This window comes from Euprymna scolopes, chromosome 16 (assembly GCF_053919585.1).
Source record: "Euprymna scolopes isolate OS-2025 chromosome 16, ASM5391958v1, whole genome shotgun sequence".
NCBI classification, from domain to species: Eukaryota; Metazoa; Mollusca; class Cephalopoda; order Sepiida; family Sepiolidae; genus Euprymna; species Euprymna scolopes.
This window is the reverse complement of record NC_136497.1, coordinates 18998101-19015600: the sequence shown is the minus strand read 5'-3', so window position 1 is coordinate 19015600 and position 17500 is coordinate 18998101. Positions and strand designations below refer to the sequence as shown.

General features: G+C 38.3%; 1 protein-coding gene across 1 annotated transcript in view; it reads right to left on the bottom strand.

Moving 5' to 3' along the window:
* Window positions 1–17500, bottom strand: part of LOC145296244 (monocarboxylate transporter 2-like) — a 74881-nt gene that overhangs the window by 15828 nt on the left and 41553 nt on the right. The window contains exons 2-3 of the mRNA XM_080142457.1: window positions 14789–14932; window positions 10117–10347 (exon numbers count right to left, since the gene is read on the bottom strand). Of these exons, the coding sequence (XP_079998583.1) occupies window positions 10117–10347; window positions 14789–14932 (375 nt within the window). The remainder of the gene's footprint in view (window positions 1–10116; window positions 10348–14788; window positions 14933–17500) is intronic.

The window sequence follows — 17500 nt, the reverse complement described above, 5'->3', positions numbered from 1 at the left end:
GACATCGGAAACAGTGGCTTCACTACTGTTAGTGGGCAAAACAGAGGCTTGAACTTTTTCATAACCAGGCAATTCCAATTCAGGTAAGCCTTTAAACGCTGGAACAGGAATTTCATTGCAGTGTGGAATTTGCTTAATTGCAGACTTGAGGTTTGGATAAACCAACGAATTCTCTTCATTTTGATTGCACAAAAATAGCAGTCATCGAAATGGTTTATCTGTTCTTGTCAAACCATTAGAATACCAAAGCGGAGCGACTTTCTATCCTTTTTTGTCCACAGTCGAATAAACTCAACGCATTGCTTGCATACAACGAAAGTAAAATAATGCAGTTTAATTATTTTCTGTCTGACTTATGAATGAATTCCTAACATTAAGAGAATAAACCTTTCTTTGACCCAGAAATCAACAAAAACATGCCACAATCGATAGGCCTATTTACTACTCAGTGTCCACTTCTTATCAACAACCTCATTGTATAGCAAATTTGACTTTTACTTTAAGGTTTGTAATGTTATAATCAATTAACATACATCACAATAGTAACCTACAATTGTAATTATGAAGCTAGAATGTATATATAAACACGCATAATGTACTGCCGACGCATGCATCTATGCTTAACAGTCAGATAAACTATTTTTTAAAAATAACGACTTTGAAGACTAGTACATAATCCACGGGTAGATTTATTTAAAGAGAAAAAGTAAAAACATAAAGAGAAAAAATGACGAGTATGAGAAAGTAAAAACAATACCAAAGAACAGACGTAGGAAAATGAAAGAGTTAAAGAAATCTAACTATTTTGCAAGATTTTTTTAGAGTAACTTAACGGGAGATAATGTGTTGATAACAGGGAGGCAGAACACCTAATTTTAAGGTAAAAAAAGGTTATAAAATAGCAAATATGTCAACAACTTCATCTGAATAGAAACAATTAATATGATTTTCGGAATCAGAACCCCCAAATTAGTCAAAATCAGCTTAGTAACCTTAGGCAACAAAAATGTGTTGGCTAGTGTTATGGTTAATCGGTGGTTTTACAGAACTTTAGGAATTGAGTGGTCGCATCTTTATTATTAACATGCACATTATATATATATATATATATATATATATATATATATATATATATATACTAGCGGTGGAGTGCCCGGCTTTGCACGGTTGTAAAATATGCTTGAATATGATATGTTAATTTGTCCACATTTCGGATATATTATTATAGAGTCGTGATTTCAAAAGTAAAAAAAAAGGATTTCTGCCATCAGCTAGAATTAAAATCAAATCTGTAACATTCAAAGCTGGTAACGTTACCACTCTACCAATGTGACATGCATATGAACTGATTTAAAATTAAAAATTAAAAGTAAACTAAGATGAATGTACAAATTGTATAACGATTTTTCAATTTTTCCTAATTTTTAACCCCTTAAAAATTATTTTAACTGGCTAAAGACCCATAAAAGAACGGTCCATAAAAAAGCAATCATTTCAGGCTCTTAGCGCCGCTCTGCAACTTAGTCTCGGATGGGATAAAGTTTGAAAATATGGGGACAGACAGACAAACATACAGCCTTTTATATATTAGATTATAAATAAAGATGCATGTACAAGATGTATAACGATTTTTTCAATGTTGATCCCTTTTCGACCCCTTAAAAGCTATTTTAACCGGGTAAAGACCCATACAAGAACGCTCAATAAAAAAAAACCATCATTTGAGGCGCCTAGCACTGCTCTGCGATTTTTAGTGTCGGATAGAGACAGACAGGCATAGTTAGGTTTATAAATTAGATTATATACGTGTGTGTGTATATGTTTATATATATGCATATTGGAATTGGGCGGGCCAGGATGAGAGAGTGAGGCCGATGCAGCGCAAGTCCCCCTCACTATAATCCAAATCCAGCGCAAGTCAGGGTGTCAAACATTGCGTCAACACCAAGCCCTGTGGCGATGGGCGAGCAGCAAAGCAGCAGGTGTGGAAATCACTGGGAGCTGTAGCTGCAAACCTGCACACAGGCGGCCCAGAAACTGGTCGTACTCCACTCGACCGAAGCAGCGAGGGGGTGCAGGCAACTGGCTGGCCGACCGAGCAGTCCTTTTAAGGATCACTCTGCTCGCCTCCATGGCACGAGGACGGGGCGATAAAAGGAGCCCTAAACATAGCTGCTTCACCATCACCCCTGGCCAGCATACCGCGGCTGGCGGGGTTTCCCTCACAGCGGTCGAGACATGAGAAAAAAAGGGTTGATGCTTACCTTAGCATCATGGAATGTTCGTACTTTGCTCGACAACACCAGAGCTGACCGACCCGAGAGAAGAACTGCTCTCGTAGCAAGGGAGCTTGCCCGTTATAATGTAGACATCGCAGCCCTCAGTGAGACTCGCCTCTCAGACAAGGGTCAACTGACAGAGTCAGGTGGCGGCTACACCTTTTTTGGAGTGGACGCAGCAGCGAGGAGCGCAGAGAGGCTGGCGTGGGCTTCGCCATCAAGACTGAGCACGTGAGGAAGCTGGTCAGCATCCCGGACGGCATCAATGACCGGCTGATGAAGATGCAACTCCCGCTCAACAAGGCAAGAACCGCCACACTGATCAACGCCTACACACCAACCATGACTAACCCCAAAGATACCAAGGACCAGTTCTATGAAGATCTGGAAAACCTCATCTCCGCTGCTCCGCAGAGAGAGAAGCTCATCGTCCTCGGCGACTTCAATGCCCGCGTTGGCATGGACCATTCGACTTGGGACCGGGTCCTTGGCCTCCATGGGGTGGGCAAGTGCAATAGCAACGGCCTACGGCTGCTCAGCCTTTGCGCTGCACACGACCTTTCAATCACCAACACCATGTTCCGCCTACCCACCCGTAGCAAGACGTCGTGGATGCACCCACGCTCCCACCACTGGCATCTGATTGACTACGTCATCACCAGGGCAAGGGACAGGAGAGACGTAAGATTGACCAAGGCTGTGTGTGGTGCCGACTGTTGGACAGATCACCGCCTGATCATATCCAAAATGTGCCTCTACATCCAACCCAAGAGGCGGCCTCAGGACCAGAAAGTCACAAAGCGCCTTGACCTGGAAAAACTTAAAAGTCCAGATGTCATCCATGAGCTACAGGAAGCAATCAACGACAAGCTATCTGTCCCCCTCACCATCTCGGACACTATCGAAGATCAGTGGGCACACCTCAGAGACTCCACCTACTCCATCGCTCTCGAAATCATTGGACCCAAGCAAAAGAAGCACCAGGACTGGTTTGATGAAAATGGCTCTGAGATTCAGCCCCTCCTGGAGGAGAAACGCCAACTTCTCCGTACACATTAGAGTGACCCCAAGTGTTTCGCAAAGAAAGCTGCCTTCATCAACATCCGCAGAAAGGTGCAGGCCAGACTCAGCTCCATGTACGATGCCTGGCTCAGCGCCAAAGCAGATGAGATCCAGGAGCATGCCGATAGCCAGGATATGAGGAAGTTTTACGATGCGCTGAGGGCTGTCTACGGTCCCCAGTCCTCTAGCTCCTCCCCCTGCTTAGCTCCGATGGAACAACTGTCTTGAATGACAAAAAGCAGATCTTTAATAGATGGGCGGAGCACTTTAACAGTGTGCTAAACCGACCATCTTCCATCAACGATGAAGCCATCGACCAACTACGCCAGGAGCCTATCAACGAGGAGCTCGACATCCCACCCTCATCAGAGGAAGTAAGCAAAGCCATCAAGCAAATTTCCTCTGGGAAGGCCCCCGGCCCCGACTCAATTCCAGCAGAAGTATACAAAGCTGGTGGACCTACGCTGCTTTTAAGACTAACAGAACTCTTCCAATCCATGTGGGAGAGTGAAGAATTACCGCAAGATTTTCGTGATGCTACTATCGTTCACATTTACAAACGCAAGGGAAATCGTCAGTCATGTGACAACCACCGCGGGATATCCCTTCTTTCCATCGCCGGGAAAATCCTGGCCCGCGTCCTTCTCAACCGCCTGCTGTTGCCCCTTGAAGATGGTCGTCTTCCTGAGAGCCAGTGTGGCTTTCGAGCGGGCCGCGGGATGACTGATATGATCTTTGCTGCACGCCAACTGCAGGAAAAGTGTGTCGAGCAGCATCGGGGCCTCTACACCACGTTCGTCGACCTGACCAAGGCCTTCGACACTGTTTGCCGAAATGGCCTCTGGCGGATCATGAAAAAATTTGGTTGTCCAGACAGGTTCATCGCCATTGTCAGGCAGTTCCATGAGGGCATGACCGCTCGTGTCCTGGATGACGGCGACCCCTCAGAGCCCTTCCCTGTGACCAACGGGGTCAAGCAGGGCTATGTCTTAGCCCCGACGCTCTTCAGCATGGTTTTCTCTGCCATGCTCCAGGACGCTTTCAAAGACAGTCACTCTGGCATTGCAATCAAGTACAGATGTGACGGGGAATTGTTTAACATCAGGCGAATGCAGGCAGTCACGAAAGTTAGGGAAACCATCATCAGAGACCTTCTCTTTGCCAATGACTGTGCCCTTAATGCCCCAAATGAGATAGAGATGCAACGTCAAATGGACGGATTTTCCACCAGTTGTGACAACTTTGGTCTCACCATCAGTTCAAAGAAGACAGAAGTTATGTACCAACCCGCCCCAGGAGATGCATACCATGAACCCGGCATCACTGTCAAAGGGCAGAAGATCCATGCTGTGGAGCAATTCACCTACCTTGGCAGCACCCTCTCCCGCACCGCCAACATTGACATTGAGGTTAACCATAGGATCTCTACAGCGAGCAGTGCATTTGGAAGACTTAGAGACAATGTGTGGAAGAGGAGAGGCATTACACTCGCAACCAAACTGAAAGTATACCGAGCGGTCGTCCTGACAACCCTACTCTACGCATGTGAAACTTGGACGCCATATAAAAGACATGAAAAACAGTTGAATGGCTTCCACCTCAGATGCCTCCGTAATCTTCTCAACATCCGCTGGCAAGACAGAATTCCTGACACAGAAGTCTTGAAGCGCTGGGCTCCATACCATCACCACCATAATCCGCAAAACCCAGCTCCGGTGGGCAGGCCATGTCTGTCGCATGCACGACAGCCGAATCCCCAAACAACTTTTCTATGGGGAACTCAGCCAGGGAAAGCGGAATGCAGGGGGCCAAAAGAAACGATATAAAGACTGTCTGAGAACGTCCCTAAAATACTTTGACATCTGCCCCCAGTCTTGGGAGAGTCGCGCTGCTAAACGTTCGGCCTGGCGTCATCAGCCTAGGAGCCGACAGGGCAGAGAATCAACGCATGACACACGACCAGCAGAAGCGCAAGAGGAGGAAGGAGAGAGCTGCCGGTTCACAGCCTGCCAATACCGCCTTCACGTGTCCAGAGTGTGGAAGAGTCTGCCGAGCACGGATTGGCCTCATCAGCCATCTCAGGACCCACAAACCCCTGACGCCGAACTGATTGATACCTTGGTCATCGTCGACTTCGACGGACGAGCAAGAAGAAGAAGAAGAAGAAGAAGAAGAAGAAGAAGAAGAAGAAGAATATATGCATATATATATGTGTGTATATATGCGTGTTTATGTGTGTATGTATGTATGTATGTATGTATGTATAGACTATGTTTTTACTTGCATATTTCGTTCTTTACAGTACTTTTTAATATCAAAGTTAGCATAACGATACACTACGTTTTTTTTAAATCAAAATAAAATTTAATCATTTCTTAATTTTTTTCTACATCTTATAATGCGATGCAATATAAAATATAAAATTTACCATGTTTAGTTACTAATTAGTACTAGCGGAGAGATTCGACGTTGCTCGGGATTGAATAAAAATCAATGATTACTTTTATTGTCATCGAAATCTGTGAAATCGCCCAGTTTTAAATCAAATCGATTGATTGCCTGCGCTTTTCGGAAACCCAACGTGATGCACCCGGAGGAATGGTACATGCTTCCCTGCAGTGACTTACTCAAAGATAAATTGTAGTCTACATCACACAGAAGAGAACATGCTGTTGATTCTATGAAACTATTTTATATAATAACTTGTATTAAAGTTCAAAATGCAAAAGTTAAGGATCATGGTTTAATATGGCCTTAAAAAGAAACACCCATTTTAAAAGCTACTGTTTATTTTATACACCGGGCTCCTCTGGTTGTGCGGTGATAAAACTTCTCAAATGCAGTTGTAAAGGTAGCGTGTATAAAACTGTTAACTTTCATCAAACGAGGACTGTTTCTTTTTTAATCAGGCTTTTCGATTATCGATTTGCGATATTTATCGGATGCATTTCGATAGAATACCTATCTAAAAACACACCCAGGCACATAACCTACATTTGCGTGACATTTCATAAAAATTCGGCCCAGCCGTTTTGGAGTGCATAGGAAACGAATCTTCATATGCACAAACACACACACAAAGTGGCTTTTTTACGAAGTGCCTTCAATAAGTTTCCGGACATTTTTTGTACAGGCATTTATGCTTAAAAATTCAGTATGTTGTTCTGTGCATCTTAGGAGATGACTGACCAATACTTGTAAGTTTAGGTTCAAATGAACAGCTACAGCAGAAATTGGAATACACCCTACTAAAGCCTAATTGTCACAACTGGTGATTTAAAAATGCAATCTGTGCATGAGGAAACTTTAAAAGAACGATATGCAATAAAATTCTGTTTTAAACTGGGGAAAATAACACAGAAATGTATGGAATGCTTCAGGCTGCTTTTAGACCATGTTGCATGAATCGAGCATAAGTTTTTGAGTGGCATAAAAGATTCAAGGAAGGCAAAGAATATGTGAGAGATAATGATAGGTGTAGAAGGAATAAGGAAGTCAGAACACCATAGTCGATTGGTCAAACAAAGAATTTCATAGATAAGGACCGCCGCGTGTCTTTAAAGTTTGATTTCAATATGGAAACTTTATACACAATTATTTGTGAGGAACTGAAGATGCGAAAGATTTGCGCGAATACACCAGTCCACAATTCCATCCTTGTCACAGACTATTTGACCAAGATGGACATCAAGACAGTTTCTCACCCTCCCTATAGACCAGAACTTTGCTCCCTGTGACTTTTGGTTATTTCCTAAGCCTACGGAAATCCTTAGAGGCTAGTTTTATGCGACAATTGAGGAGATGAAAGAGCCTGTGACGAAAGTCATTGACACGCTCACAGAACATGACTTACATGGGGGGGGGGGCTTTCCGAAGTTGTTGGAACGGTACAACAAGTGTATTGCAAATGCAAGAGATTACTTTGAAGGGACTAGAGTTTCAAGCGTGTACTATCAATAAAAGTGCTAATACGAAGAAAGTCTGAAAACCTCGTACATAAGTAGAGATAATTTTTTCATATCCATTTTAAAATAATTAAAATATGGTTTACTTTCATAATAATCAGAAGTAGGATTTGAAGAAAGAGGATGCTAATTAGCTTTTACTTTGTTTTTATTATTGTTTGTAATACATCTCATTGCCTGCGAGAAAACAATGTTTAAAAGATAAATTTAGCCTTTGCACATTTGGAGGGTTTCCTGAAAATGTAAATATACTTTGAAAGTCAAATACTACGGACAATGCAATGCAGAGAAAATCATGTTAAGAGAGGAATAAATGTAAAGTATGATTTAATTCAAAGCCAGAGAACAAAGCGTGACATAGTACATATGAACACGTGGGAAAATAGCAGCAACAATAGCAAATTAACAAGTGTGCGCGAGACGAAAAAGGAAAACAAAAGGAGAAAAATGCACCACGTGATCGGCAGAAGGAAAGTGCATGTTGAAGAAAATGGACCTACACAGTCGAGGGCGAGAATGTTTCGGCTGTGCTCAGCATGTGGCCGGAAGAAAGGGAGGCTAAACTGGATAGGTTGCAACGAGATACTTTTGAAATGAATGGTAGCAAAAACATTTGTTAAAAAATAAATGCCGGGCCGGATTTTTAATTGTTTCTATTCCTGTTATATTTTTTTTGTCTATTTGCGACGTAACGGCTACGTTACAAAAGAATAAAATATGGAAATAGAATAAAACTGTAACGTTATGTGACGTTACACTTTACTTTAATAATTCATAAAAATAAAGCTGGAAAGAAATGAATAAAAATCCGTGTCGGCATTTTTTTCTTTTTTTATCGAAGGCATTTATTACAGGTACTCTCCCGTCTCGACAAAACTTAAAAAGTTTCCCGCTGCCACATGTCTATTTTACCTGACTCACGTTTCTCTTTCTTCAGACCGCACGCTTTTTTCCGACAGTACACTTGCCACAGCCAGCCCATTCTCATCTTTACTTTACACGTCCATTTCTTTCGGTGCCGACTTAATTTCTCCGACCACGTAGTGTCCTTCTTTTCTAATTCTTCAAACGCACACCCGAGCACACTTGCCAATTTGCATACGCATTTAAACGCTGCTACTGCTTCTAATACAATCGCTTGCTATCCATCTGTAGCTGCTGATGATATTTTCATACGGGCTCATGTGCGCTCTGTTACAAAAATACAATTAAGGATACAAGCATCATTCATCCTTGGAAGGCATCACTTAACTCATCGATTTGTTGCGACTCGTGTGGAGACTTGAATCCTGCAAACGCGAAGATAAACCATGAACTACTACCCTTACGGGTGTTACCGGCTCTATTCAGCAGAAAGCTAATTTTGCAATTTGAATCTTTTACTTTAATAAAATTTACGTTGAAGTTTAAAGGTGAGCCTTTTGTGATTTCTGATTTTTTTCTTTCAATTCTGCCAAGGTCAAACCCGAAGTGGGATAATATCTCACACTAATTCACTTGCGAGGCTTCGTACCTCCATCGAACAACGTGGGAATAGGATTAAAGTAAAGCCAGGGAAAGATAAATAACCCTAAAATAATTTATTTGATCAGGCTAAAACTACGCAGAATTATTGTAGAATATTAGATCAATTCAAAAATTACAAAAATCGGAAGTTGAAATTTCGCCAAAATCTGGTTTTTGATCCAACTTATTCAAGATCAAGGTCATATCATGTGCAGGACTATGTGTATCAGCATTTTTGTAGGAATTTTGACACCCCTAACACGAAACTGCGAATAAAATATTTTAAAAAAAAACTCGTAATTTCTCTTTTAAAATTGGGTTGTTTATTTTCTTTATGGATTTACTTCCAAAATAAACTATTAAAGTTGTATAAAACGTAAAAGAAATATTATTTTTTTATTAAAAAAAAAACGGTAATGAAATTAATTGAATTTTACGAGTTCAGTATTTTCAATTTTTAAACTTTAAAAATCTATCAAAATTTTTCAATGTATTCTATTTTTACGATATTTTCAGGGTCAATGTGAAATTTTATGCTCTTTTGAATAAACTGAATATGATATTTTAGACAAACGTTTTTTTTTATTCACGTCCCCCCATTTTGAAATGTCTATTAAAAAGTAAATAATTAATTTACTCACCAAAGTTTTATATATCACAAATTGAAGACAAAGGATCAATAAATAATACATGCTAATTTAAAACAAAAAAGTAGTGTTTTTTTTTTAAATTTACCTGTAAAATCCGAAGTTTAAAACTTTTTTTTCAAATCATGTTTCTTTTTTGTTTTTATTTTTAATGAAACCTTGGTCCTTGATCCTTTAATTGAAAAAAAATTAGGGTTTGAATTACATTTTTCGAGTAGTTATAACCTTGGAAAATCAGGAGGTTGAATTATTCAATATTTTTCACAAAGTATCTGACACACCTAGTGCAGGACTTCAATAATTAGAATATGGGATGAATTTGCGATTACAAGGAACAGAACAGAATTTATCGTTAAGATTCTGATTCCGCTTTTCTATGATCTTGGCTCTGGTTTTTAATAAGATATCCTAAATGACAATCAGTTCTGTGTTAGATCATGATCGATTTTTAATAAGTTTGGCGATGATTGATCGAGCGATATCAACGCTAGGCTGTAAGAAAATAAACAATGAAACAAGCTTGAGCGAAATCGAAATCAACCTCCTTGGTTGAGATAAAATGGGTAAAAATAAAGTCATAGTTAAAAAATGGAAATAAAAACAAACGAAAAATCCCCCCGGATAACTACAGATAAATAAGTAAATAAATAAACTTACTACTTGTGGCCAGGAATCCAAACGGAAGAATTTGGAGGGTAATGCCTGACAAAATAAAGAGTGCTCCCCTCCATCCATACGCATTAATGATATAAGGCATTATCTGAGGAAATACTATGAACCCCGATGGATGTGCCCCAGTAATGAAGATTGAGCCGAATTGGTGCTCAGTGCCAAATGTCTGACCGACTCGAACCATCCCAATCAACATCACAATTGATGAGCCAAATGCTGCAATTAAAATCAAATAAGAAAAATTAGAATTATACAATTGTTAAAAAAATGAATAAAGAACATTTGAGAATAACTTTAGCATATGGAATACAAAGTATTTGAAATTAGAGCATTAAAATCGACTTGTGTGGCTGTGATGCTAATTTTTTAGGTACTATGACTAAGACTAAACGACCTGCAAGTGCTACCTTTCCAGCAAGTAATTGCAACCTAGTATATGTACTATACTGTAAAGAACATTATGATGAAAAACGGTCCGAATGCTGAGAGGATTGCTATAGTATGATTATCGATGTCTGCGAAACCTGATACATGAAGAAGACAACGTGAATTCTCAACATGAATTGTCTCCATTTGTAATTTTATTCACCTAAAACGAGAAATATTGGTACTAATACGTACGAGGTAGATGATTAAGGGTTGATTTATAAGGTACACCAAGATATTTGTTTACATTATATTTAAATGTCAACATGCTAGTACAGTCTGGAAAACAGGGAGAGAATTCGGAAAGCAACGATCTAGTGAAAGAAGTCATTGGAAAACAAAAGTTTTCTGGTATTTGTAAACCTTTACAATAACGAAGCGAGATTTTGTTACTCGTTGGGTTGGGCGGGGTGTCTTTTTATTGTACTGGTGATTGCATCTTCGTTTGAGTTTATCTACCCTCTCCAAGATTGTATCAAAACGTTGTTTACAGCATATCTGATTGAAGTAAAACATTGATCAAAATAAACGTATTTTATCTTAATTTGACGAGGTTTATATTTTTATTTACTACAGGATCACCGCTTCCTAAGGTCTGGAGGATACTCGAGGATATAGGTTACAAAGATTGACAATTAGACAATAATCGCAATCATAAGAGAATTGGAAATAATCGATAGAATTGATAGAATATTGCTTAAGAAGAATTGATTATCCAAGAGAACGGATCAATAAGTTTTTTATATAAGACTTGAAGACAACCATGTTATAATCGATTGAGAAACAGCTCTAACTTTATCTGCGAGGCCCACACGTTGTAGCAGAGTACGTCGCAAGGGGCAGAAGATCTCTAATAACAAAACTCTGAACTTTTTCTTTTGTAACATTTTCCCGAAGAGAACATGATCGTCTTCTCTCACATGATCGTGCTTCATTTCTCTGACTTTTTCCCTCTAGAACATCATCCACAGATGAGATGTTTTATGAAATAAACTTTGTTCCGGTAAGTTTTGTTTGTGTTTTTGTTCAAGATAAGTCTGCCATGGTCCACTTAGAAAACATGTATTTTATTTGAATTAACCGGAACCGTCAACCATTAATACGGTACTAGATTATTATAAAATTAAGTGCAATATATATATATATATATATATATATATATATATATATATATATATATATATATATATATATAACTGTTTGGAGATATAAAATTTATATAAGGATTTGAATAAAATATACGGGAATTTCTCGAGAGCTCTTTCAGCTATCATTTCGTCAGGAGAAATCGATAACATACAAAAACAATATTACTAGCGAAATTAAAGAGCACTACGGGGGAATTTGAATGTGCCAGAAAGAAGGAAAAAAACGATTTAAAGAAATATTTAATCTGAAATTGCGATAAAAGCGATTAAAACTAAACCTTGGTACAGCGAAGGGAAGGGGGAATGGGGGGAAAACTGGTCAAAGTTCCCCAAAGAGAAATAATGTGTTCGTTGTCTCCGTTTGCCGGCATAAAGAAGGTTTTCAAACCGCAATAGAGACAGACTCCGAAATCTTTAAATGTTTTTTGGGGTTTGCTCTGTGTAGCACCTCGAACCACTTTATTTTATATTTTTCAGCACAGCATGGATTGTCAACCAAATGCTGGCCAATGGCAGAGTCCAAGGCTATGGAAGGAGGAAGCCTGCCAGATCCTACCCTCCCCTGTCTAATTTTAGATGGAACGTGCTGGTTTACACCAGTTAGCAAATGCAAAGATGCTCGCCCACTGGTATTTAAATTAATAAACAATATTACTAATTTGGGTGTAAGGCAAACTATCTTTGCGAAAAGAAGGAAAAACAGGTCTCGTAGTGTATACCAAACGCAAGGAAACATAGTAGAAGCACTTATAAACACTTCTAACAATCTGTTTTGACAATTTCATACTCTTATCCCCAATCCACGGTAAATTTAAATAAACTAGGCACTTCGCAGGCCCAAACTATATATATATATATATATATATATATATATATATATATATATATATATATATATATATCCCGTATGTGGAACTCTGTTCCGTCTGCCTGCTTCCCTCCGGACTACAACTTGGATGTCTTCAAGTCTAATATTAACAAATTCCTAATGAACCGCCCCCTTAAGTAAACACTCCATCAAATCTCCAAACTAACGTAATGTACTTGCAATAACCCTTATCCCTGAGTGGCTTCCGGGCCTTGATAAGTGGTGATCACTGTGTAAAAAAAAAAAAAAAATTATATACTCGATATTTGATGAGGTTGTATATATATAATTAACTTGATGAACCGGTTGCAGGAAAATCAGTAAAGTTAAGCAATATGTCGCTTGGACAGTACTGACACGGGTGCATATTATGGATTACCAGCTGCTCTATGTAAAACTCGATTCTAATGCTCTTGCAAGTAGACGATTGGTTACTAATCTGCAACTACAACTACCAGTCTAGGATCGTTCTTTGTGATCTGCACCAAAAAGATTCCAACCGGCGATCATGTATTGATTTTATCGTTGCTACACAATTTTATTTTTAAAACACTGTCGAAAAAAAGACGGATCACTGTGTAGTTTTCCGTCACTTTGAGTCGACACAACGCAAATATTTTTTTGTAAGATTAAATTGATCTATTATATAAACGACGGTTGTCTATGCGTATGTGTATATGTTTGCGTATCATGCTAAAACTCTAAAACTATTAACCAAAGACACACAATGTTTATATTGAAAATTTCGAAAGCAGTATTTATTATCTGGGATTCAAATCAGCATTTAATGTCATAAACATGTGCACGCATCTGTTATTGTTATCATATAAAAGGGAAGCAATTCTGATTGTTATAATTATTTCATTACGCTGATTCCGGTTATATATATATATATATGTGTGTGTGTGTGTGTGTGTGTGTGTGTGTGTGTGTGTGTGTGTGTGTGTGTGTGTGTGTGTGTGGGTGGGTGTGTCCAGAGAGATGAATGGGCTGGGCAAAAAGGAGAAGAGGAGACAGATGGTAATGGGGAAAATAGGGGATGAGAAGAGAGAGGGAGAAAAGTCATGTTATAATTTTGATTCGATCAATGTCGGGTAGCTCTGCTAGTTGTTTACAAAACAATCAAATTCGTCTTTTTCTATAAAGCAATTAACGTTGTTTTGTCACACAAAACAATTAAATCCATTATTTTTTTTAATAAAGTAAATTTAATTCATCTTTTCATACAACAATTAAATTTGTCGTTCTGTTGGAATACATCGGAGCAATATTGGGTGGCCTTGCTGATAGTGGATTTAGGAAATCGATTATTATTATTATTATTATTATTATTATTATTAAAAAGTAAAAAAAATGAACATGATTATTATTTTGTTAACTGTTAGATAGAAAAAAAGTATGCAGAGAGAATATTTGAATAAAACAATATTTAGTAAAATATTTTGGTTTACTTAGAAACAATAACAAGGAAAGAATATGGTGGTTTTGAAACCGAGGAATAAAAACAATAAATTTGGCCAGAAAACGTGACTGAGGGTCACGTGCTGGGTTTTTGTGTGGTCGAGTAACGTAACCACAAAGGACTAGTTACACATCTACATGCAGTTGGAGTCGAGAGAGAAAGAGAGAGAGCGAGAGAGAGAGAGAGGACGAGAGGGCGAGCTAAGAAACACATTCCTCTGCACTCACCACCACCCCTGCCACGCACGCTATCAGACTTGTGAAAACTGTCATTCGAAAACTGAAAGGTTATGTTAAATAAACGAAATATTTTTATAATCAGCTGTGTGTGTGTTTTATTATCGCCAACGAGTATATAAATCAAGAAATTAAAAAGATTGATGTTTTTTACAAATTAAATAGACTTAAAACACAATTGACGATCGGACACACCGAAATATAAGAGGTTTAATAAAACAATTACACTTATCTTTGTAATAAACAATTTCATCTGTCATTTTTATAAAACAATTAAATTTGTCTGTTGCATTGCACAATTAAATTCGTCATTTTATCTAAAAAAATTAAAATCATTTTTATAAACAATTAGATTAATAACTTTATAACACAAGTAAATTCAAATATAATCTCTCCTCTACAAACTATAAAATATAGGCCTACAAAGAAAAGTCTACAAATTATTCGCATGGTAGGAGAGTGAAAATACAATTAGCATAACATCAATCAACTTTTAAAGACCAATGTTTATACTTACCACTAATAATTCCAAGTAGGATAATGAAGCCGACAAGTTCATTACACATAAAGCTGCATAAAATCGGAATGCAAGTGAGAAAACTCCCTATAAACATAGACCATCGACAACCTATGGTATCGATCATTAGACCAGCCACGACACCTGAAATGAGATGAACAGAATGAATTCGCAGTGTAAACTCATTTATGATAAGAAGAAAAGGGCCCAATTAAATGGTTTCCAACCTTTCAAATATGGTGCCCCATTTTACACAAACCAATGATGAACTGACTACAATGTTTAAAATATATTTTATAAATATACGCTAAAATTTACTTCTACGCAATAACAAGTCTGCATAATATAACATTAGTGGTTTTATTATAGAATAGCATGGCAGTGTAAGGGAGGTAACTCCATTTAATTTTTTCCACAAAACCTGCCAAAAAGGCAAACTGGTCTTTATCTAGGAATGAAGTTTGGCGCTTGTGGAGACGGGCTTGTTAATCTATGGACCGGATGGAGGTGAGGTGTAATAACTTGCATTGACTAAGAAAATAAACATATTTTGCAAAAGACAATTTAGGATTCTGAAATAATAAATCGATTAATGAAACAATATCAAGAGAAAAATCAAATAAACTTATATACAAATTAGGAATTATAAAAATAATTTTAAAATAATTCCACCAATAATATACTTGAACAATGGCAATCAATTAATCAATTGCAACAAATTAATCAATGAATAAAAATATTTTTTATTATTTTTAATCTGTAGTGGAACGGGGGCAAAAATGGATGATTACATTCAATGCTGACCAGACTAAACTTGTCTCCTTCAATAACTACAAGAAATCTTCTCTACCACCAATAGCGATGGCCAAAATCTCTTTATCTGAAAGCACATCTTTTAAACTCCTCGGCCTAACGTTCACAGGAAATATGAGTTGGAACAATTACATTGAGAGCATTGCCAGGGCCGCTGCAAAAAAGGTAGGTTCTCTCTACCGTGTTAGAAAGCTACTGACGCCTGAAAGTATCCTGTACCACTATAAGGCCACCATTCGTCCATGTATGGAGTATTGTCGTCATATTTGGGCCGGTGCATCTGCTACTATTCTCTCACTCCTAGACAAGGTTCAAAAGAGAGTCGCCAACCTGATAGGTCCTGAACTATCATCCAAGCTTCAGCCTCTGTCCCATGGACGCAATGTAGCATCCCTCTGCCTGTTCTACAAGTACTTTAACGGTGAATGTTCCGACGAGCTGCAAGCACTTGTACCCCCTCTACATAAATACCCCCGACAAACCCGACAAGCAGTACAATCCCACCCCTTTCACAGTAGAGATCCCTAGATGTAAGAGAGCCTTCTACTCCAATAGTTTATTCTACTGACTACCCAAAATATACACAGATAAGACATGCCATTAACATACAAAACTCAGAATATATCAGCGCCCCAAATCCCAATTGCCTCACATCTAGACTCATAGTAGCAGGACCAGCATGACCAACGAGCAGACTTAACAACTTAATAGAATACTATTACAACCCTTCATAGATCTAGTCAGAAGCTATATAAGAGGTGACATACACTTCCTTAATTCCCTGCTACAAACAGTAGGCGATGAGAAAATACAAGCTACATTCAATGTTAGCAGCCTATACAGCAATATTCCCCACAATCTAGGGAAAGAAGTTGTCTCATACTGGATTGATAACCATACACAAATATTACACCCGAGATTCACTAAACAATTCGTGATTGACAGCATAGATATAATCCCCAATAACTTCTTCGAATTTAAAAATGACAACTACATCCAGATACTAGGTACAGCAATGGGTACAAAAATGACACCAAAATACGCCACATTTACACTAGCCTACCTGGAAGAGACCCTTTATGAAAAGATAGAGACGAAATATGGACACAATACCAAAGTACTCTTCATAAAATCTGGAAAGAGATAGCTGGGCGATTGCTTTATCCTCTAGAAAACTACATGGGGGGCATCAGAGAGCTCCACACTATACTCCAAAATCTACACTCCCAAATCAATTTCACCCTAGAACAAAGCCCCGCAAAAGTACATTTTCTAGACATTCAATTAAAAATGAGAAATAACACCATAATAACAGACATCCACCAAAAACCCACAGAAACTCAACAATACCTCCACTTCAAACGCCACCACCCCAAAAAGTGTCTAAAATCTAGACCCTACTCCCTGGTACGCAGAGTCTACACCATAGTTACAGACAAACACCTGCGTTCGACTCGACTAAATAAACTGCAAATAACCTTGCAGAAAAAAAGAATATCCACCACTACTAATATGTAAAGGTATCGAACTAACAGAAAAGATTCCAGTAGACTAACTAAGAACCAAAAAAACACACAAAAAACAAAATGCAACAAACAACGATGTGGAGTTTGTGACATAATAATAAAAGGAAGCAGATGCACATTCAAAAACCCAACACAAACATTCAGAATAAAAAAGACCCAAACTATACTAAGATGCACAGCATGCGACAAATCTTACATAGGCGCCACCAGAAACCTCAACAATAAAGTGGCCTTACATAAGAGAAACATAAAAATTGCAGATAACAAACACCTCTATGTTTCAAAACACGTACATACATGCAGTGGAAATAACTTCAAAATAATGCCAATCTTCCAAACAGGCAATTACTTTTACTTACTTATACAGGGAAAA